Genomic DNA, 20691 nt, shown 5'->3' on the forward strand with positions numbered 1-20691 from the left:
CCATGCGTGGTGGCAGCGTGGATCCCGGTCCCACATTCCCAGCTATGGGCTAATCCTTTCCAGCTATTTTTAAACCCCCATCCTCACTCCAATCCTTTGTAGCCAAACATGGAACAAAAGCTGAGCCCCAGACCCCTGCTCTCAGCTCCAGGCTCTGGCCCCATGGATTTCTTGCTGTGACAAATGTGCTTCACAAAAGGCACTAACCCTGTCCCTCCCAGTGCAGTGCCCATGGGATGGGACACAACCAGCACAGTCCCCTCACCCCGGGGTTGCTGGGGGCTGCTGTACCCCTGGAGCATCCTCCCTGCTCGCTTTCCCCTCTGCATCGCACCGGCTGCCGCAGGGGTGCAGTGGAGCAGGGCTCAGGGCTCTCCCCATTCCTGCTGCGGGGTGAGGAATGCAAGAGCAGGGTATAAATACCCAGGGCCCTGCACCCTGCCCTGAGAGCGCGCCCAGTGTCACCCACAGCCCGCATTCCCCGCTCCACAGCTGCCTCTCCCGGTTCCAGCCCTGGGCTCACAGGCTTTGCTGGCAGCACTTGGGTTTCATTCCTCCCTCCTCTCCTCCCCCGTTCCCTCTTGGAAAGGAGGAGAAGAATAGAGCCTTTGTTGGGCTGCTGCAGCAAAGGCACCGAGCGAGGAGCCGCACGGGGTAAGGGGCTGCGGGGCGCAGCCGCCTGCCTGGATTATGGCATTCCTGTGCCTTTGACTTAGGAGAAGTCAGCCCTGCCCCTCAGTGCTCTGTAAAGGGACCCTGGGCTCGCTGACAAAGAAACGCTCCAGACCCATGCTGCTGGCTTCCCGTTTTTATGTAAATTAATATTAATAGGTCCTCGAGTTCCGTCTCTGTACAGACATATACAAATAGGAAATGGTTTCGTATTTACATCATTAAGTTAATTAGGATCTATAAAAAAAGAACAGCTTTCCAAATGGGTGTCCTATGTACAGACAGCAGAGGTGAGCCCACGTCCTTGGCGCGGTCACATTGACAGTGTAATGTACACTAACCATTACCGCCGGTCCCACAGGCATCGGCCCCGCAGCAGCCAGGCACCGATGGGCACAAGGATCCCGCTCCAGGCTTTTCCTGCTCCCCGGGACCCAGCAGGGAATAGTGCTTCTGTCTCATGAGGCAGGGTCTATCTGTGTAATGTACACTACCAGCGCTCCGTGGATCCCGGGGAAGGCACAAGACCCGCACAGATCTCATGCTCGGGTCGTGGATGCTCTGAGCCCGCGGTGGCTGCTCCAGCCCTGCAGGGCAGGGTCCCCCCGGAGAGCCCCGGTGCGGCTCACACGATGCTGGCCAGTTCTGTGTTATCCGACTCGGAGCTGCTGTTGCTCTCCTCCCTGCGGGAAAAGGGTTGGGAAGGAGGCACGGAGTGAGCCTTGGAGTCCCCACATGGGTTTCCTTTAGCAACCGGGGGCGGGTTCCCGTTGATCTCAAGCACTTCACGCCATCACTTTGGAAGCTGGGATTGGGAAAACCAGCCGGGCCATCCCTCACCCCACCACCCACAGGTCCTGGAGGATTCCCGGACAAGTCACATTGTGTCCCAACCAGTCCGGGCCTGATCCTGCTCCCACACACCCTGCTGGCATGCAGCGCTCCGTAGCATGGGCACGTGCTCACCTCAGGTCCTGCAGGGCTTTCTTGTTCTTCCTCCTCTTCTCCTCATCAATGGGGTACAGCTTGAACAGGAGCAGGCCCAGCAGGATCAGTCCCACGGGTACGGCTGACACCAGCATCTTCAAGGTGAAGTTCACATCACTGGGCTGCGAGCAGCCCCGGGTCTGGTACCCTGCAAAGCTGGGGACAGAAAGGTACCTTCAGGCAAAGGAAACTGAGTTTGTAGGAGATGAGCTCATCCCTGCAGGCAGAGACACAGAGCCACAGTGGGATTTAGACCCCCCTATTTCCCCCCAGCCCTTGGGAAGCAGGGATACCCCGATGTAGGGGTGCAAGGCTGGCTTCCCACCCTCCCTGCCCTCAGCTCCCGTGCAAGAACTCACTCTAAGCTAAGTGTGGAGATGCCCAGGGAGACGCCAGAGGTAAACTTGGTGAAGAAGACATAAAAGGAGAAGAAAATGGCTTCATGGCCATGGGAGTCAGGATGCTGCAGCTTGAAGTCATCTATGACATCCGGGAGCATGGACCTGTGCAGACAGCAGGGTGGTGAGCACTAGGACTGAGCCAACAAAGCGTTTCCTCTCCCTGCAGAGAGGATTTCCCTTCATGAGCTCTATCTTGGGCTGAAAACATCCCGAAAAGGCCTCCAGGGATTTCCACCCGCTCCAGCCCTGGAAGCCCCTTGCCCAGCACCAGGACCTCGCACTCACCAGGGCAGGAGGAAGGCGGCTGCGACGCTGATCCCAGCTGCAACAGCCACGATGTAAGTGACGATGAGGTTACTGTCCAGGACAACCACCATGATGAGGAAGGGGATGGCAGACTGGAGAGGGGACACAAACCAGGCTGGCACCAGCAGTACCCAACCCAGGCACCAAATCCTGCTTAGTAGCAGCCCCTGCCCAGTGCTGGGCCCCAGCCCTGCTCACCCCACATGGGAAACACCGTGCTCGTTGCTGATGGGGACCCACTCACCGAGATGCCCACGTAGACAGCCATCTTCTTCCCAAAGCGGGTAAGGAACCACTGCCAGAGGGGAATGGTCAAGGTGGCCGAGAGCTATGGGCAGAGAAGGAGGTGATGGTGTCATTCACCGGCCAGGCTGTCCACTGGGGGAAAGCTCTTCCCTGCAAGGAGCAGCCCCAGGGCACAGCCTCTCTCATCACATAGAGCCATGGAATGGGTTGGGTTGGAAGGGACCTTAAAGCTCCTCCAGCTCCAACCCCTGCCATGGGCAGGGACCCCTTCCACTGGAGCAGCTTGCTCCAAGCCCCTGTGTCCAACCTGGCCTTGAACACTGCCAGGGATGGGGCAGCCACAGCTTCTCTGGGCACCCTGTGCCAGCGCCTCAGCACCCTCACAGGGAAGAGCTTCTGCCTAAGAGCTCAGCTCAGTCTCCCCTCGGGCAGGTTCAAGCCATTCCCCTTGGCCTGTCCCTACAGGCCCTTGTCCCAAGCCCCTCTCCAGGTTTCCTGCAGCCCCTTTAGGCACTGGAGCTGCTCTAAGGTCTCCCCTTCAGGAGCCTTCTCTTCTCCAGGCTGCCCCAGCCCAGCTCTCTCAGTCTGGCTCCAGAGCAGGGATGCTCCAGCCCTTGCAGCATCTCTGTAGCCTCCTCTGGCCTCTCTCCAGCAGCTCCATGCCCCTCTTGTTCTGCTGCCCCAGAGCTGGATCAGCACCACAGGGGGGTTCTGCTTCCAGCTTTTCCACATGCTCCGGGGCTGGCCCACGGCCACGCTCCTGCCCCTGCCCTCACCCCATTCCTCACCTGCCTCCACTCCCAGGCAGCGGAGCTGCAATTGGAGCAGGAGCATGGGGCCACCTCCTGCTGCATCACCCCTGGGGCACAGCAGGTACCAGCCTACACCAGGGAGGACCCAGCTCCATCCTCAGTGCCGGGAAGGGACCTATCCTGACACCACTGCCTGCACACCCCATGGCCAAGAGCCAGGCTCTTGGGACCTTGGCACCTTGGACCTCTCCACTCCTCCGAGCAGGGAGCATGGGAAGGGCTGGAAAGGGGAAGGGAGAAGCTGGAAAGGGCTCTCAAGGAGTTGTTTTGCTCCATCTTCCTGGCAGTAAACACCGAGATCCTTTTCTTGAGGCGGGGGAAGGGAGGTAAGTGGCAGGATTTGGACAAAAGGCCCCCATGGCTCCTGCTCTGCCCTGTCTCTGGCCGCCTTCACATGGGAACAAAGGCTCCCCTGTTCCTACCAACCCGCCTGGGCTTTGCAGGACGTTTGGCAGCTCCTTCTCCCTCTCCCCTTCTCCCAGGGGACCTTCGGTCACTGTCCCCACATCAGCCCATTGCAGCCCCACGGCCTCCCTCCCCTCAGCTCACTGGGAGCACCCACGGCACTCGCAGCACCCATCCTGGCCCCAGGACCCGGCCGTACGCACCATGATGGCCAGGAGGACGTTCTGGAACTCGTTGCGGAAGCCCAGGGTGTAGGTGCAGAAGAGGGCAAAGTTCCCCTCCAGCAGCTGTGGAAGAAGCAGATGAAGGTCAGGGGGGACGGGACCCCGACATCCCACCCATCCCATGGCACGAAGCCACATCCATCCTCTCTGCCCGAGGCAGCTCCCAGCCCACCCGGATCCAGTTTGGGTCCCTGCAGCCATCCCCAAGCTGTGCTTACCATGAAGGCCAGGGAGGTGAAGAGGAAGCCGGCAATGAGCTTGATGTAGGCACCGTGGTTCATCACCAGCTTCAGCCCCTGGAAGAAGGAGACAGGCTCGTCCGACTGCAGCTCAGAGGACTCTGGGGAGCAAATGAGCCCATCATTAGACCCATAGAAACAGCACCCTTGGGTGCAAGGCCTGCGGTGCCTCTTGCCTGCTGCTGAGCACCCTGCAGAGCTCCTGCCCACCTACAGCATCCCAGGGCAATGCCTCACACAGGGATCCATCAGCCCCAAGGAGAGGAGACAATGACCTGGTGATTCCCCCAGGGTGAGCAGAGCTGGTTGCAAAGCAGAGCAAGGGAAGAACAGAAGGTCCTGGACTTTGGCTGTCGTGTCACCCCGGGATGCCCTAATTGGCACTGGCAAACCTTGGCCAGGCAGAGCTGTGTATGATAACGTTTATCTCTGATGGTGCAGAGCAGAGAGCTAAGTCCTCATGGCTCTGCTGTAACGTACCCTGAGGATGCTCCGGCTCCTGCAGCGCCTTCCCCAGGCCCCAGACCCAGACCTCAGCTCCTCCTGCCCCAATCCCCCAGGGTTTGAGCCGTGAGCAAGGCACCAAGAGCACAGCAAGGGGAGCCCCTGGCAGCAGCCACAGCGTTCCCAGCAGTGCAGTCTCCAGCCTCACCTCTCTTCTCCCGCACGCCCACCGACAGCACCACGGCGCAGAGGATGTAGAGCCCCCCGATGACCCCCGCAGCGATCATGTAGGCGTTCCTCTGGGAAGAGAGGAGGGATCATGAGGGATGGGGATGTCCCAGGAGCAGATGGGTTGAGAAGGCCAGGGCAGCCTGGTCCCCCCCCCAGCTTACAGTGTCTGTGAGCGAGCCGGTGTCGTGGGTCATGTTCAGCTCCTCCATGGCCACCGAGGAGTTGGCTTTGCCAATGAAGAGGGGGCTCTCGATGCAGGGGGTAACCGCCTTGCCCACGATCTGGCCCTGGATGGCAGTGCCCAGCACAGTGCCCAGCACTTCCACTGTCATACCTGGAGGGAGAAGCCAGCAGGACTCGGAGCACCCAGAGCTGCCACTCACTGCTCTTCCCCAGGAGAAAGGAGCCAGCCCAGCTCTCCTGCAGCTCCCCCTCCAAGTGATAAAGCCACAGGGAAGGAAAGTGATGGGGAAACTGAGGCAAGGAGAGAGGCCAAGGCTTGGTCACAGCATGGAGGAGGAGGGAAGCAAGCACTTACGGTAGGCAGTGGCCGAGTCCCGCTCGCTCTGCTCCCTGCTGATGAACATGGTCAGTGCTGAGTAAGGCACGTGGAAGCACTGCAACAGCACAAGAATTAGCTCAGAGGTGCTGAGAGAGCCAATGGGACCTGGGGCAGGGGGAACCTGCCCCCTGCTCAGCAAGGAGAAGGATTCACCCTCTCCATCCCTCACCCACTGGCCCTGGTGTGTGCAGAGCCCAGCTCACCGTCACAAGGGTCTGGAAGATGCAGTAGAAGACAAGGTACCACATCACTTGGCCTCTGGAGATGTCCGGCACAAACCAGATGAGGAAGTAGGAGATGACAGCGAATGGGGTGGAGAAGATGATCCTTTGGGAGGACACAGTATTAGCCTTATGTTACACAGCACCTGGGTAACCCCACCAGCCCAGCTCTCCCCACTGCAGCACATCCAGTGGGGTTCAGGCATCTCATTTGGGGGCTCCTAGGATGGCTCTCATCACCAGCCCCGTTCTCCCCCCTAGGCAGCCCTGCCATGTGTCCAGCGGGGTGTAATCACCTCCCTTGTCCCAGCAAGGGCTGGGGAGCAGCCAGGCAGCACAGCCCAGCTCCCAGCAGCCAAATGCCTCTCGCCAGCTTGGCTTTGCTGTCACAGCCCCCCCCCGAGCCTGGGGTCACCTCCGTTCGGGGCAGGGATGGGGCCAACCAGCAGCCAACAGCAGCCTGGCTCCCTCTTCCACCCCTGCCCAGCTTCCCAGAGCTGCGGGTATAGGGGCATGGGATGTGAAGTGCAACAGAGGACCGGGAAAAGGGGGATTGCTCAAGGGCTGGGCTTTGGCAACAGTCCTGGCACTGGCCAACGAGGGTGACGGCAGCAGGAAGCCACCAAGATCATCTCTTTGCTTCATCATAACCCTTGCCCTGCTGCAGCCCAGGCAGGGAGCAGCTCTACCCAGCACCAGGACATTAACAAACACCCAGGTCCCCCCCCCATCACTTGTGGGGTACGGAAGGAATTCCTCCTCCTGGAGGGAAGCGAGCCAGATGTTGAGGCTGCATCCACATCTGTTTAGGGATGGATTTTGCTTGGGGATTTACAAGCCCCCTGCACTCGACAGACTGGGGATGAGGAACCAAGTCGGCACAACCGGACACGGGACCGAGCCTTGCGTGGTCCGGGCTTCCCCTCGGCTGCCCCGGGACAGGCAGATCTTTCCATCCGGGCTGACGTACAGGACCCATGGTTGCAAGCTGGGGAGGGGAGGAGGAGGAGGAGGAGGAAGAAGAGGGAGGAGGCAGAACCCGAATGCCTACAGACGGGGAGCACCCGACACATGCACATTCTTCCACGCACACGTCACCCGATGGGATGGGGATGGCGGCGGGGGGGGGGGGGGGGGGGGAAGGGGAAACGGGGTGCATTGGGTTCCATCCCCTCATCTCCCGCGCCCATCGCAGCGTGGAGGAGCTGTGAATGAGTCCCTACAGGACCCGCCATGGCCCCCACCAGCTCGGGGGTGCCTGCGAGTGACCCGAGGCCACGGTGACGCGCGCGGGCGCTCATTGGCCGCGCCGCGATGGTGTGTTCCTTTGTGCCGCGCTCGCACACCCCTGCCCAGCCCCGTGGGTCACGGCGGGCGCGCAGCCGGGGCAGGGAGCTCAAAGCCGGGGCTCTTCGGTCCCCATTGATGGCCGGGAGCAATGGAGGGAGCGTTGCGGTGGTGGTCGAGGGGATGGGGAGCGGAGGCCGGGACAAACGGCGCCAAAATGGCTTTTCAAAGGGAAGAACCCAAAGGGAAAGAGGGGGTGGCCCTCGGGGGAGCTCTCCTCTCCCATTCAAAGAGCTGGGGCTTGGCCTCACAGATCAGACCCTTCAGAGCAATAAACCCTCACATACACACAGGAGGGTTACACGGGGTCAGGCAGCAGCTCCTGGCTCCGGTTTCCCATGGGGATACCGAGGCAGCAGCACCCCAGGATGAACCCCATGCTCAGCTCAGCCCCATCCAGAGCGGGCTCAGCCACGTTCAACAGCAGCGAGCTCCTCGCAGGCACTGCGGAGGGGCCCAGCAGCAGCACAAAGCTCTGGCTAAGGCTAAGGAAGGGGGAGCCGTTTGGAGGAATGCAGCCGCTCCATCCCCGCCCCGAGGACACGAGATTACAGAGCCCGGCTCTAATCTCCAGACCCCAGACCCTGCCGCACGCGCGGCTGCAGAGGAGCTATTTCAGGGCATGCATGGAGCCGAGCGCCGCTGCCCAGAGCTATTCCAGGAAAGCCTGGAAGCAGAGGGTATAATCTATGGGGGAAAGGAGCGTGTCCCTCTAATTCCACTCCCCCCCGTGCCCACCCTCTTGGCTGCATTGTGTTTCATCAATCCCACAGGCACCCAGGACATGGGTTATTTTAGCATAGAACACACCATGCCCACACTTCAGCATTAGCACCCTGCAACACGTCATGGCCTGTCCAGGGGCAGGTGCTCACAGACATCCCACATCCACCCTGGGCACAGACACGAACCCTTTAGGGGCTCTGCTTGCAAACCCCATCCCACCTGCTCTGCCTCCCTTCGGCATCCCCTTGCTCAGCACCCTGCTCCCGAGGGCGGCAGCAGCGCTCATGTGCCGACATCCCGATCCCCAGCAGCTGTTCTCCTGCCTGAAGAGCATCCTCGTGACTGTCAGCCGGCATTCCCACCACGGCGCATCGGCCATGCACCCCCAGTCCCTCCTGCCCAGGCGTGCGATGCCATCTGCTCGGCTAGCACCAGCCAGGGCTCCGCAGCCAGCCCAAGGAACAAAGTCCAGCATCAGGACATGGCACCAGGGCAGCTTGGGACAGGAGGAGATGCTACAGGCGCAGGGCCCTGCTTGTACAGGGCAGCTTGGGACCAGTCAGAGTCACAGGCACAGACTGGAAGCCCAAGTTGTTGGCAGCGCCTTGGGGCCTTTTGGGGCAGTTGGCACCTGACCTGGGTGAAATAGGGCATCAGCATGTCCGGCCCCGCAAACCCCATGCCAAGGGACACCCAAAGCTGACTGGCAGCTCTATGACACACCAAGCGGGGATGCGGGCGCTGCAGGCGGCTCTTACCAGGGCATCAGGCGGCCAAAGCGGGTCCATGATGTCTTGCTGATAAAGAAGCCCACCATGGGGTCTGTGACAGCATCCCAGGCTCGCCCCACAAACAGGATGATGGAAGCGGAGAAAGGGTCCAGCTGCAGGAAGAAGACCTTGTGTTAGGACACACAAAACCCTACAGCCTTGGCTGCCCTCCCTGAGCTCCTCAGGACCTCCCCAACTGCATGGGGATCCCACGGCCTCATCCTCCAACACTTCCAGGGGGATTTGAGGCTCGGTGACCCAGTCCCTCTCAGCATTGCCCAACCACGCTCCTTCCACACCGAGCTCCCTCAAACCCACCCACAGCCACCACGAGGTGCCCCACGGGTGCTTCTCCCTCCCTGTTCCACCCCAAACACCGCGGCTTTGTGGGATGGATCCCGATCCCACGGGACACACACCACGACCCCGTGTTCTACCGCCTGGGGAAGCCGAGGCGCGGAGCGGCCGCTCTGCTCCACGCGTGGGGCACGAACCCGCAGGACCGCGACCGAGGAACCCGAGCGGGGCGGGCGAACCAGCAAAGCCCTGCCCCGGTCCGTGTCGTGTCCCCCCCCCCCGGGCCGTACCTGCGCCACGTCCAGGAGGTAGATCTGGAGGAAGAAGCCGAGCGCGCAGCCCGTGATCTGGTAAGGGGCCCCCCCGACGGCGTAGCACAGTTTGCTGCACACCGACAGCCGCTCCCGGCTCTCCTGCAATGGGGATCGGCGTTAGAGCGAACGGGACCTCACCCCCCCATACACACACACACAACCCCCCTGTCCGGTCCCGTCCGGTTCGGTTCGGTCCCGTCCCATCCTCCCCAGCCCGGTCCCGGTGCTCACCCTGCGGCGAGGCTGGCGGCAGGCGGGCGGCAGGAGTCCCCCGGCCCGGGCCCGCTCCGCGCCGCCGCCCCCGGCCATGCCGTGCGCGATGAATGGGGCCGCGCCGCCGCCCGCGCGGGCCTTGTACCGGCTGCGCCCCGCCCCGGAACGGCTCCGCCTCCTCCTCCTCCTCCGGCCCGGCCCTTCCTCCCCCCCCCACCCGCCCCCCGGCCCACCCTCATCCTCACCCCCCCATCCACATCCCTTTCCTCCATCCCTTTCTCATCCCCCTCAGAGCGGTTTGGGTAGGAAAGGACCTCAAGAGCATCCAGTTCCACCCCCGCGCCATGGGCAGGGGCTCCTCACACCAGACCATGGCACCCAAGCCCCTGTGTCCAACCTGGCTTTGAACACTGCCAGGGATGGGGCATTTATCACTTCTCTGGGCACCCTGTGCCAGCACCTCAGCACCCTCACAGGGAAGAACTTCTGCTTTACACCCAGCCTGAACTTCCCCTGTTTCAGTCTGAACCCATCTCCCCTTCTCCTATCGCTCCAGTCCCTGATGTCCTTCTCCAGCATCCTTGTAGCCCCCTTCACACACTGGAAGCTGCTCTGAGGTCTCCACGCAGCTTCTCTCTTCTCCAGGCTGAACAGCCCCAATTCCCTCCATCCTCCTCCCCCCGGGTACCCTCGTTGATGGCAGAGGCTGCATTGGTCCACAAAGGGACAGGGCTGGAAGAGGCACCATCACCCTCCTGCCCCCTACACTCACCGTGGCACCAACCAGTGAGGGCTGGGGGGCTGCAGACCCTCGGTGCCAGCCCCAGTGTAGCCCCATGCTTAACCCCGCTCTGCGTGAGCCCATTGATGTAAAGCAGGACCCCCCCTCAGCAGCAGCACACATGGATGGCCCCTGTCTCTGCACAGCAGCTTCAATGGTGATGGTGGCTCCTGGTCCCCAGCACTTTGCCCTGGGCCACCGCAGTGTCCTTCGTGCCAGATGGCCACGTGGCCATGGGTGCCAGCACCTCTCGGCTGTGCTGGGTGCTGTTTGCCTGCTGTTGGGTGCACATAGGCCGGTGCCAGCGCTGCGTTGCCACAGTGACAGCCACCAGCTCCGCTCGGCTCAGGCCACCAGGTACAAAGATCGCCATGGGATGTGCTGTGAGACGGGGCTGCGGTGCGGGGCTGAGCCAGCAGGGCCAGCGTGGCAACCGGGGCCACTGCCTGCCTGCCTGCCTGGACTTGGAGCTGCGCTGAGCTGGGGACAAGGGCAGGCAGCTGGGACCTGGGATGCAGCAGACCTTGTGCTGGGGATGAGAGGGATGGGTGGCCGCTGCCATGGAGCTCCAAGCACGCCCCAGTGTGAGCTGAACTCCTCAGGGTGCTGAGCTCAGGGTTTCCAGCCCTTCCAACACGTGCAGTGGGTTCCCCTGCTCACAGGGCACATCACAGCCCTGCACAAGGCCAGGCTGGGTGCTCAGGGATGCTACCCCCTGGGGATGGGGTCCATGGGAGGCTTCAGGATGTCTGAATTTGCTCAGTGACTCAAAATACCCTGAAGCAAGATGAGGTGTGGGCAGCAGCACCGGCCTGGCCAGTCCAGCAGAGACCTGCCTTGGGCTCCTTGCTCTGTGCTGAGCTGGCTCCAGTGCATCAGGCACCCACAGGCTCAGGACAGACACCCCGCATCAGCCAGGAGCCCCCAGATCCCCAGGAGAAAGGCACATTGTATGGGGGATGTAGACTTGTGCCTATGGTGTTGCCTCCTGGAGGGGTCAGCTCCCCATCGTGTTTGGTCCCAGCGCTATTGCTCTGCTCCCTTTGTTCCAAGCTTTTGGCATTCCTGTCCTTGAGAGAAACACTGAGGAATTGCCTCTTGGGCAAACGGAGCTTTAGGGGAACAATGAGCCGTGCTTTGTGCCAGAGGCTGTGCTGACAGACTGCAGATAGGTGTAGCCCTGCCTTACAAGTGGAATGGGAGAGATCGGAAGACCAGGATTTCCTCCGATTAGGAGGATTTTCACCCACAAACCTGGTATTGCACAAGGGGATTTTTGATCTCCCTCCCAAGCAGATGCTCTGGGAGATCCTCATGGCAATAAATGAACCACCAGAGGCTGATCCCAGTGGGGATGCTGCTGCAGCACCTCTCACCAAGCTTGGTGTCCTCAGCAACCCATGGGTAGGTGGGACTGGACCACTCGCAGGATCACCCTTGGCACCAGGACCACGGTGATGGGCTCACATCACACAGGCAGGGCCACAACTCAAACACCCCTCTGACAGTGATGCTGTCATGATCCCAGAACTGGGAACACCACCAGGCTCCTGGGGTGACCCTTTAGGTGCTGGGACCCAGGCGCTTGCCCCTTGGGGACATGGTTGAGGACTGGGGATAGGGATGGGAGCTGCCCCGGAAGGTGACGGCGCCCACACCTCCTGCTGCCATGGATCCGTCACAGCCCGGAGCTGAGCAAGCATGAGCGCACCCGAAACCAGACAGCCCTGCCAGGACCGGGAGCACCGGCCTGGGGACACATGGAGCTGGTGAGGGGCTGTGAGATGCAGCCAAGCTCCTCAGCTTGGGGCTGCAGAGCTTCTCCAGGGCTTGGGGCATCTCCTAGCACCAGGCAGGGTGTGCAAATGGGTCCTAGGGGGGGTGAGGAGGCAGCAGGACTGGAGCTGGTGATGCTTTTGCCTCCCCCTCCTCTGGATTTCACTGCCTGCTGTCCAGGGAGCTGCAGCCAGCTTGATCTGGGTGCTGATCATATGGACTTCATGGTGCTTCCATACCCCACAGGGGCTCGGGCTGGTGTTTTGCAAGGGTCCAGCCAGCTGTGGCTGCTCCCCAGCAGCTACATGGGGACAAAGGGGACACGTTGCATGGCAGCACGCAGCAGCCACCCTGCATTGCCCACATTGCTCCCGGGTGAGACCCTGGGGAGCGTGTCATGAGGATGAAGGGGATGACATGGGGCTGGGATGTGTCAACACCAGAGCTCACAGCCTCCCCTGTCCCTGGGGACTGCCATGGGGACAGCAGGGTGGCTCGAAGGGATGGGGACACAGACACAGAGCCCAGCTCAGGGCGCCCTGGACACCCATCAGGCTCAGGGTGAGTGTCCCCCGTGGGGAAGCTCTTTGGGACTGGGGCCTCAAAGTCCATCCCTGCTGTCAGTGGGGATCCAAAGGGCACGGGGGACCCGGGACCTGCCTTGCGTCATGCACCGGAGCCGCGCCAGCCGCAGCTGGGCCAGAGCCGGGGGCACACGCTCGGTGCTGGTGATGGAACCGGACCAGCGCCCTGCGGCTGGGGGGGGGGGGCATGGCAAGGGCTGGCCCTTGGGGCTCCCACCCATCACCCATCACCCATCACCCACCACCCACCCTTGTTTGTGCAGGCGGCGCTGGCACAAGAGGCGCTGGGTTGCTGTTTGCAGAGTGCCTGGAGGGGCCGGTGAAAGGGGTGCGCGGCCCCCCCTAAACCCTCTCCAGCGCCGCTCTTTCACCTTCAAAGCATCCGGAACCCCTTGAAGCCGAGACAAGTTCCTGCCTCTCACTGGGAAAAGCCGGGGAGGTCTCTGAGGCCAGCAGGGAGGGGAAGGAGACGTGGCTGAGAGCTACCGGTCGCAGGAGCCTTTGCTCCTGTGCCAGGAGACGTGTTGCTGTTGGAGCAGGCGGGCAGGGGCAGTGCTGGCTCTGTCCCCAACCGTGACCTCCTGTCCCTGCAGGTGCTGGGGCAGGATGAGGCCCTGCAGCAGCGCAGCCTCTGCCCTTAGTGCCGACAGAGCAGTTTGGCTCCTAAAAGAAAGTGATGGCATCACCCATGCTTCCCAGGACAGCAAAGGGCCGGGAGCAGCCTGGCTGCTGACACCATGGGACATGCCCAGGGCTCCCAGCGGGGCTGGGAACGAGACAGGAGCACAAAGGGGACGGGAGAAGGGGATCCGGATGCTCCTGGGTTCTGCCTGATGCGGGCGGGATTGGGATGCTCAGGGCCGCTCGGGACAACCCAGGGGGGGCCCCGTGGGGTGCTGCAGCCCCGGCCCCGCCGCCCCGCGGGCGGTGATTCCCTCCCTCGGTCCCATCCGCGACCAGCAGGTGGCGCCCTGCGCCCGCCGGTGCCGGCGGCCGGTGCCGGGAACCGGGAGGGACCGGGAGGGGGGGAACCGGGGAAGCTGGGGACAGCCGGGGGCGGGTCCGTGCTGGACCGTGCTGGGCAGCGCTGGGATGCGCTGGTTCACGCTGGGCTGCACTGGGCTGTGATGGGCTGCGCTTTGCTGAGCTGCACTGGGCTGTGCTGGGCTGTACTGGGCTGTGCTTTGCTGACCTGCACTGGGCTGTGCTGGGTTGCACTGGGCTGTGCTTTGCTGAGCTGCACTGGGCTGTGCTGGGTTGCACTGGGCTGTGCTTTGCTGACCTGCACTGAGCTGCACTGGGCTGTGCTTTGCTGAGCTGCGCTGGGCCGTGCTGGGCTGTACTGAGCTGTGCTTTGCTGAGCTGCACTGGGCTGCACTGGGCTGTGCTTTGCTGAGCTGCGCTGGGCCATGCTGGGCTGTACTGGGCTGTGCTTTGCTGACCTGCACTGGGCTGTGCTGGGTTGCACTGAGCTGTGCTTTGCTGACCTGCACTGGGCTGCACTGGGCTGTGCTTTGCTGAGCTGCGCTGGGCCGTGCTGGGCTGTACTGGGCTGTGCTTTGCTGACCTGCACTGAGCTGCACTGGGCTGTACTGGGCTGTACTGGGCTGTGCTTTGCTGACCTGCACTGAGCTGCACTGGGCTGTACTGGGCTGTACTGGGCTGTGCTTTGCTGAGCTGCACTGGGCTGTACTGGGCTGTGCTTTGCTGAGCTGCACTGGGCTGTGCTGGGCTGTACTGAGCTGTGCTTTGCTGACCTGCACTGGGCTGCACTGGGCCGTGCTGGTGGCTGGGCTTGCCCCCAGCCCCTCCAGGTCCCAGTGCCGCCGGTCAGGGCAGATCCCTGGCACTGATTGCAGCGGGTGTCAAAGGGAGGGCACTGGGGCTGAAGCGGGTGAGCGCCCACAGCGGGGAACCGGGTGGACTTTGTAGCAGCACGTGTGTGTTGTGTGTGTGTGTGCAGCATGGGGCGGCCGGGGGAAGCCTCACTGTGTTTTCACAACATTTGTCGGCTTTCCTAGCAGCGCTTTGGCAGCGGAGGGATGGAGCATCCTGCTGGGCTCACCCCGGTGCCCCAGGACACAGCGAGTCCCTTCGGACCCTGAGCCTGGATGTGCTGGGCACTGCATGGGCAAAGCTGAGTTTGGGCAGCGATGATGTAGGAATTGCACGCGTGAGATGGGCTCTGCTGCATCCCAGGCCAGCCCTGGCTTCACAAGCAGCTCCCAGGTACTCCTGTTGGGTCACAGCCTCTGTGCTGCCAGCATCACATCCTGACCCATTCTCCATGCACAGACAACGTTCCTCATGTGCATGTGGAGCATAAAGTGCCACCTCCTCCAATGCTGGTGCTCCAGCAAAGCTCCCAACCAGGCCTGTGAGGGCTTTGAGGAGGATGTGGCTCCACCCTGGGTGGCACCATGGTCAGGACACAAACACTAAGGGGCCCCACTGGTGCCCAGGGCTGGAGCCACTCAGGGAATGGCCACACAGTGACAGTGGCTGCAGCAGAGGCTGGTGGCCATGGCCTGGTGAGGGCTTGGGATGCCAATGGGGAGCGGGTGGATGGCCAGGCTGGTGGGGGGAGTGATGGGAAAGGGCACTCGGGGTGGCCCCTGGCAGTGGGCGATGGCTCCCTGTGACTTGTCCCTATTTGTGCAGCTTGCTTTGCTGTCAGGCTGAGCTGGATGTCCCCAGGCTGGTGGCATTGCTGTGCTTGGCCTGGGTGTCCTCAGCCAAAGCCTTCCTCTTCCTGCAGTGCTCACAGAGGCAGGGACCCCAAACCGTGACCTTCCCGATGGGCTGAGGACAGCATCGGGAGCTGGCAGGATGCTCAGGGGGCAGCGAGGGTCTCCCAGCCAGGCACTGGGTTGGCCCCGTTACCGTCCCCGTTAGCATCACCGTTAGTTAGGGGGGAACCGCGACATCATTCACACCGTGGCCCCCCTCACCAAGAGGGCGGGAAAAGGGCAAGATCCCGCCCTCTATGCAAATCTCATGCCAGCGATTGGCGGGCAGGCGGGGCCGGTGCCCTACACAGGCTATAAGAGCGGGGGGAAACAATGCCCCCGCCGTCCCGGGTCGGGGGCTGGCGCCGGGCGCGGTGGGTGCATTGGGGTGGGGGTCTCCCCCTCATCCATGGGGCTGGGGGTGCCCTTTTGCTGAGCGGGGCTGCAGGTCAAGCTGGGGGAGTGCCCCCTTTTCTTGCTGTTCCCTCATCCCCATGCAGAGATGGAGTTTGACTCGTACCAACACTACTTCTACGACCACGACGCCCAGGAGGATTTCCACCGCTCCACGGCGCCCAGCGAGGACATCTGGAAGAAGTTCGAGCTGGTCCCCACTCCCCCCATGTCTCCCTTGGGTGCCCCCGGCGAGAAAGGCTGCTGCTCCGGGGCTGAGGAGCGCTCGAGCGGGCTCTCCCGGTACTACCGGCCCGGGGAAGAGCCGGAGTATCTCATAGGGACGAGCGAGATCTTCGGGAACCTGAGCGCTTTCATCCTCAAGGACTGCATGTGGAGCGGGTTTTCAGCCCGGGAGCGCCTGGAGAAGGCAATGACGGAGAAACTTTCCACGGGCACGCAGAGGGCCACCCCCCACAAGCCCTCCTTCGCGCAGGATTTGGGGTTCAGCAGCTCCGTCAGCGAGTGCGTGGATCCCGCCGCCGTCTTCCTTTGCCCGCTGGCCGAGAGCAAGATCCCGGCGTCCTCGGGATCCGAGGGTCAAAGCGATTCCGGTAAGGAAGGGGGTCGCGGGGTGGGTTCCCCCTGGCCCGGCCGCCTTCTGTCCGTGATGCTCCCGCTGGTCGGACACGCGTGTCCCCGGCCGGGCAGCGCCTTTGTTGCGGGCCCCGCTCCCGGCCCCACGAACAAAGCGGGCTCCGCTGCTCCCGTTCCCCTCATCCACAACGGGGTGCGTGGAGCTCGGGGATCCCCTCTCGCTCCTCCCGTCCCCACGGGACCCTCGCGGGGAGGTTGGTGAGGGGACACCCGGTCACCACGGGAGGCTTTGGGAGCCCCAGCTCGTAACCGCCGCGGTTTTCCAGCCCCGGGACGCGCTTTCCCGGGGACAAAAAGCAAAGTTACCCCCCCGGGGGCTCCGCGGGGCGGGCGGGGACATCGCGCATCCCCTGCAGCGTGTCCGGTGTGGGGTGGGACGGCGTTTACACGGGGGTCAGGCTGCGGAGCGGACGGGTGCCTGTGACCCCAGGGCAGTGCGGTGCCACCCGCTCCTCGGACCCTCATCACCCCATTTACAAACACACGCTTGGGGGTGTGTGTCTCCCCCCACCCCAAACCTTATTCGCCTGGGGTCGTGCGTGTTTCCCCCGCTCCCATTGAACCCGGGTTTACTCGGCTGCGGCCCCGCGGTGCCTTGACCCCGTTAATAAATCCCCCGGTGCCGCGGCTCTGAGTCACGGTGCGAAACGGGCGCTTAATGCCATTAGGGGCCCGCGGTCGGTAAGCGGGTCGCGGGCGTTAAGAGGCTTAAACCCAACCGGTGGGACCGGCCCCGTTGGGGGGGGGGGGGGTCCCGGTCCGGATCCGGTGGCGCCACGTGGGCGCCGAACAAAAAGCAACAGATTGCAAACAATGAGAGCGGCCTCGCTGACGGGCAGGGGAGAGGGCCAATGGGATCGCGCGGCAGCCGGCCGGCCCCGCCAGGCAGCCAATGGGCGGCTCTGGTAGGCGGGGCTTCGCGGCTTGACTTTTATTAATGAGCGGCTGGGCTGGGGGGGGGGTATGTTGTGTGCGCACGTGGCTGAGACCGGCCGCGTTGTGACACTGGTGACCCGTAAGGGTGTCCCCAGTACCTCCAGTGTCCGGGGTTTGCTGGGCAGAACCCCCCCGAGTCGGGGTGTGGGGGAGCCGCGGTGTGGGTTGGGGGTCACAAGCAGGAGGGTGCTCCTGGGCCCATCTGTGGCCACCACTGGCCCTGTCACAGGGAGGACCATCCTCTGCCCGCGATGTTGAGCATCTTGGGGCATCTTTAGCAAGTGGCTCTATTCCCCACTTCCCCCCCAAAACTAAGGGGAAAGGTGGAAATGCATCCCTAAAACAAGAGTCATTGGAAGTTGTGCCTGGAGCCAGGTGACCACACTGCGCCCAGGGGCCAGCTTCATGCCTCTGGGCCTTGCTGGAGTGGGACAAGCTCGATGACCACAGGCAGGGTGCTTTGGGTCCGGTTATACTTGGTCTTGCCATTCACAGCTCTGATCTACACACACCCGCACCCACTGCCTCCTGGGCTTGGGACGCCTTCAGGGTTCACCAAGTCTGTTGGAGGGATCCCATTGCCTCTCCCTGCCCCCTTGCACTGCGGGGGGGCTGTCCCCGGGAAGCCTGAGCTGAATGGGGCTTATCACTTGTGAGAAGTAACAAGTCACTGGAGTGAGAAGCTGCTGCTGAGGGGAACAAAAGGGAGCTCTGCCCACCCCAGTCCCTCATTTACAATTCCAATGGACCAGGAGAGCACCTGACCAGGATGAACCGTGGAGTTAGGCTGTCCCAGGTCCCCAGCATCCTGCTGCTCCTATCCCCACCCCTGCATAGGTAGGCTTGGGTGATTATTGCCTGATGATCCTTTATCGTGGAAGCGTGCTGCTCCTGGTGCTGAAGTGAGGCAGAAGAAAAGCCCCATTCAATTTTGGGAGGCCATGCACTTGGATGTGGAGGGAAGGATTCCATTGGGATGATATTGGCAGAGCCCTTAAATCACAACCTCTTCTGGAGGCTTTGCAGTGCACGAGGAAGCTTTCTGTGGGATGGCAGTGGGGTGATTGTGCAGGGGCTGTGGGGAGGTCTGGCAAGTTGAGGGGTGCCCAGAGCCTCCAGCTGATGGGGCTTTTCTTTTTCCATGTCCATTTTGAGCAGAAGGTGAAGAGATCGACGTGGTGACAGTGGAGAAGAGGCAATCGCTCGGCCTGAGGAAGCCGGTCACCATCACACTGCGCGCTGACCCCTTGGACCCCTGCATGAAACGCTTCCACATCTCCGTCCACCAGCAGCAGCACAACTACGCCGCACGCTCCCCTCCGGACACGTGTCCCCTGCCGGAGCCGTCCCAGCAGGATGAGGACAAGCCCCCAAGCACCCCCCAAGCAGAACCAGCCCCTGCTACCACACTGCCTGAGCCCAGCTTGCCCAAAGCCAGCAGCAGCCCTGGCTCCGACAGCGAGGACGTGGCCAAGAGGAAAAACCACAACTACCTGGAGCGCAAGCGGCGCAATGACCTGCGCTCGCGCTTCCTGGCGCTGCGGGACCAGGTGCCCGGGCTCGCCAGCTGCCCCAAGACCCCCAAAGTGGTGATCCTGAGCAAGTCCTCCGAGTACCTGCAGTCGCTCCTGGCTGCGGAGAGGAGGATGGTGGCCGAGAAGCGGCAGCTCCGGCTGCGGCAGACCCAGCTGCTCAAACGGATTGCTCACCTCAAGGGGCACTAGCGCCCGGCTGCACCCCCTCTTCCCCCCCAAAACCCCCCAATCCCTCACAATTTGCACATTTCTTAATGTTCTTGTTTGGTTCAGTTGTTGAACTGTTGGCCCCAGGGGGCTGGAGCATGAGGTGGTTGCTGTATATAGGGTGGATGCGGTGGCTGTCCTGGTTGCGGGAATGGGGCCACAGCCAGAGGTCCCCCACTGTGGCATTGTCTGCCTTGACACTGGGTGCTGCAAGGTTTCCCTTAAGATTCATGGGCTCAGCTCCATTCCCCTTTCCCAGCACCCCTCTCTGCTGTTTGTCACTGATAGAGTTGCTGGGAGTTCTTAGTGCATCCATCTCACCATGAAAATGCCAAGTAACCTTTGGCTCATGGAAGCAGGCAGAGGCAGACATGGACATCCCAGCCCAGGGCTCACCTCTGGATGCATCCCAATGGAGATGGTGATGGCAGGATGTCTCTCACCGGTGTTAACAGCACCCTGTGGGCAATCCCCTTCCTCGGCTGGACCGTACCTCACTTTCTTACCACATCATGCAGTAGCTTGTCTTGGATTTGATGTTCTAGAAACTGCTGCTGTAACTGCAAGTCTTATACTGGAGGCTGTGTTTTTATACTGTATTTTTGTACCACTTTTTGAGAAGTATTGGTAAAGAGTTTGCTTTTTTTATATATATATATATAAACCTCTTGTTTTGGAGGGGGGTTCCTGCTGCGGGGAGGGCTCAGTCCTGCTGCACTTTAGGGAGATCAGGAAGGGGCTGGCTCCTGCTGGGCCCTTGAGCTGAGTCCTTGTTGAAGCTGGTCCCCCCCCTCCAAACCACCCATTTGCAATAACGGGGTTTTTCCCCTTTCCCATCCTTGTGTCCTCCTTTCCCACCCTTGCAACTGCTCCCTCAGCAGCAGCCACTGAGCATCCCCTGCGAAGCTTTGGGCTTTGCATGAGCATGGCTGCAGGGGGCAGGTTGGGGGCAAGGGGCTGCCTTTGATGCTTCCCCCTGCCTGTGCCATCCTGCGGTGGGGTATGTGGTGGCAGAGTCCCTTGTCCCCTCCTGGGGTGTTGGCAGGGGTGGCCCCACAGGGCAGCACCCTTGGGACCCTGCTGACCTGCTGAGAACTGTTAGAGTTAACACTGTGGTTGGATTTAGCACTTTCTTCATTACCTCACACTTCATAAATAAATACGTTTGCAACAACCTGGGTTGGCTTTTTATCCATGCAGGCGGCTGTGGGGCTCTGCGCATTGGGCCATGATGCTCCTTGGGGTGGGACCCTGTGTTTTGGGGTGTCCCTGACCCAGAAATGAATCCGTTTGCACCAGGGCTTGGCTGCCAGCAAAACCCAGTCCTTTGTCCTGACTTTCTCCCAGCGGTTGAAAGAGAAGTGGGGCCAGGGAAACAAATCACCTGGATTATTTTTCCTCCTTTTAAGTGGCTTTATTGGCAAGGAGGGGCAGGGAGCCCATGATGAGCTCTGAGAAGGCTTGTGTGTAACTATAAACCCCACTAATGGGGCTCAGGGCAGCCACTGTGGGGTGATCACTGCTCCGTGGGGTTGGGGTTAGCAGTAACCCTATAGGGAGGGGGGAAGGCAATCCGCTCACTTCAAGGGGCATTGGAGATCTTCATCTCCCCAGATCTGCCAAGTGGATGAAATTATATACAGTGCGTGCTCTCCCTGCTGCCCCAAACTCGATGT

General features: G+C 61.8%; 2 protein-coding genes across 2 annotated transcripts; one reads left to right on the top strand and one right to left on the bottom strand.

The window, feature by feature from the left end:
* Positions 1 to 793: 793 nt before the first annotated feature.
* On the bottom strand, positions 794 to 9568 carry MFSD2A (MFSD2 lysolipid transporter A, lysophospholipid). Its single transcript, XM_061358944.1, has 14 exons — positions 9436 to 9568; positions 9181 to 9303; positions 8582 to 8706; positions 5733 to 5856; positions 5506 to 5584; positions 5129 to 5301; positions 4945 to 5035; positions 4272 to 4393; positions 4033 to 4116; positions 2611 to 2694; positions 2346 to 2458; positions 2019 to 2162; positions 1639 to 1815; positions 794 to 1355 (listed from the first exon to the last, which is right to left on the bottom strand). Exons 1-14 carry the CDS (start codon positions 9511 to 9513, stop codon positions 1298 to 1300), a joined length of 1575 nt encoding a protein of 524 aa, XP_061214928.1. The 5' UTR covers positions 9514 to 9568; the 3' UTR covers positions 794 to 1297.
* Positions 9569 to 15483: 5915 nt separating this feature from the next.
* MYCL (MYCL proto-oncogene, bHLH transcription factor) lies at positions 15484 to 19173 on the top strand. The gene is made up of 2 exons (XM_061358955.1): positions 15484 to 16294; positions 18432 to 19173. The coding sequence occupies exons 1-2, from the start codon at positions 15790 to 15792 to the stop codon at positions 18995 to 18997; spliced, it is 1071 nt and encodes a 356-aa protein (XP_061214939.1). The 5' UTR covers positions 15484 to 15789; the 3' UTR covers positions 18998 to 19173.
* The last annotated feature ends 1518 nt before the right edge of the window (positions 19174 to 20691 follow it).

This window comes from Neopsephotus bourkii, unplaced genomic scaffold (assembly GCF_033783945.1).
Source record: "Neopsephotus bourkii isolate Nb327-2 ecotype Australia unplaced genomic scaffold, CSIRO-AGI_Nbou_v1 NB_959, whole genome shotgun sequence".
Taxonomy (NCBI): Eukaryota; Metazoa; Chordata; class Aves; order Psittaciformes; family Psittacidae; genus Neopsephotus; species Neopsephotus bourkii.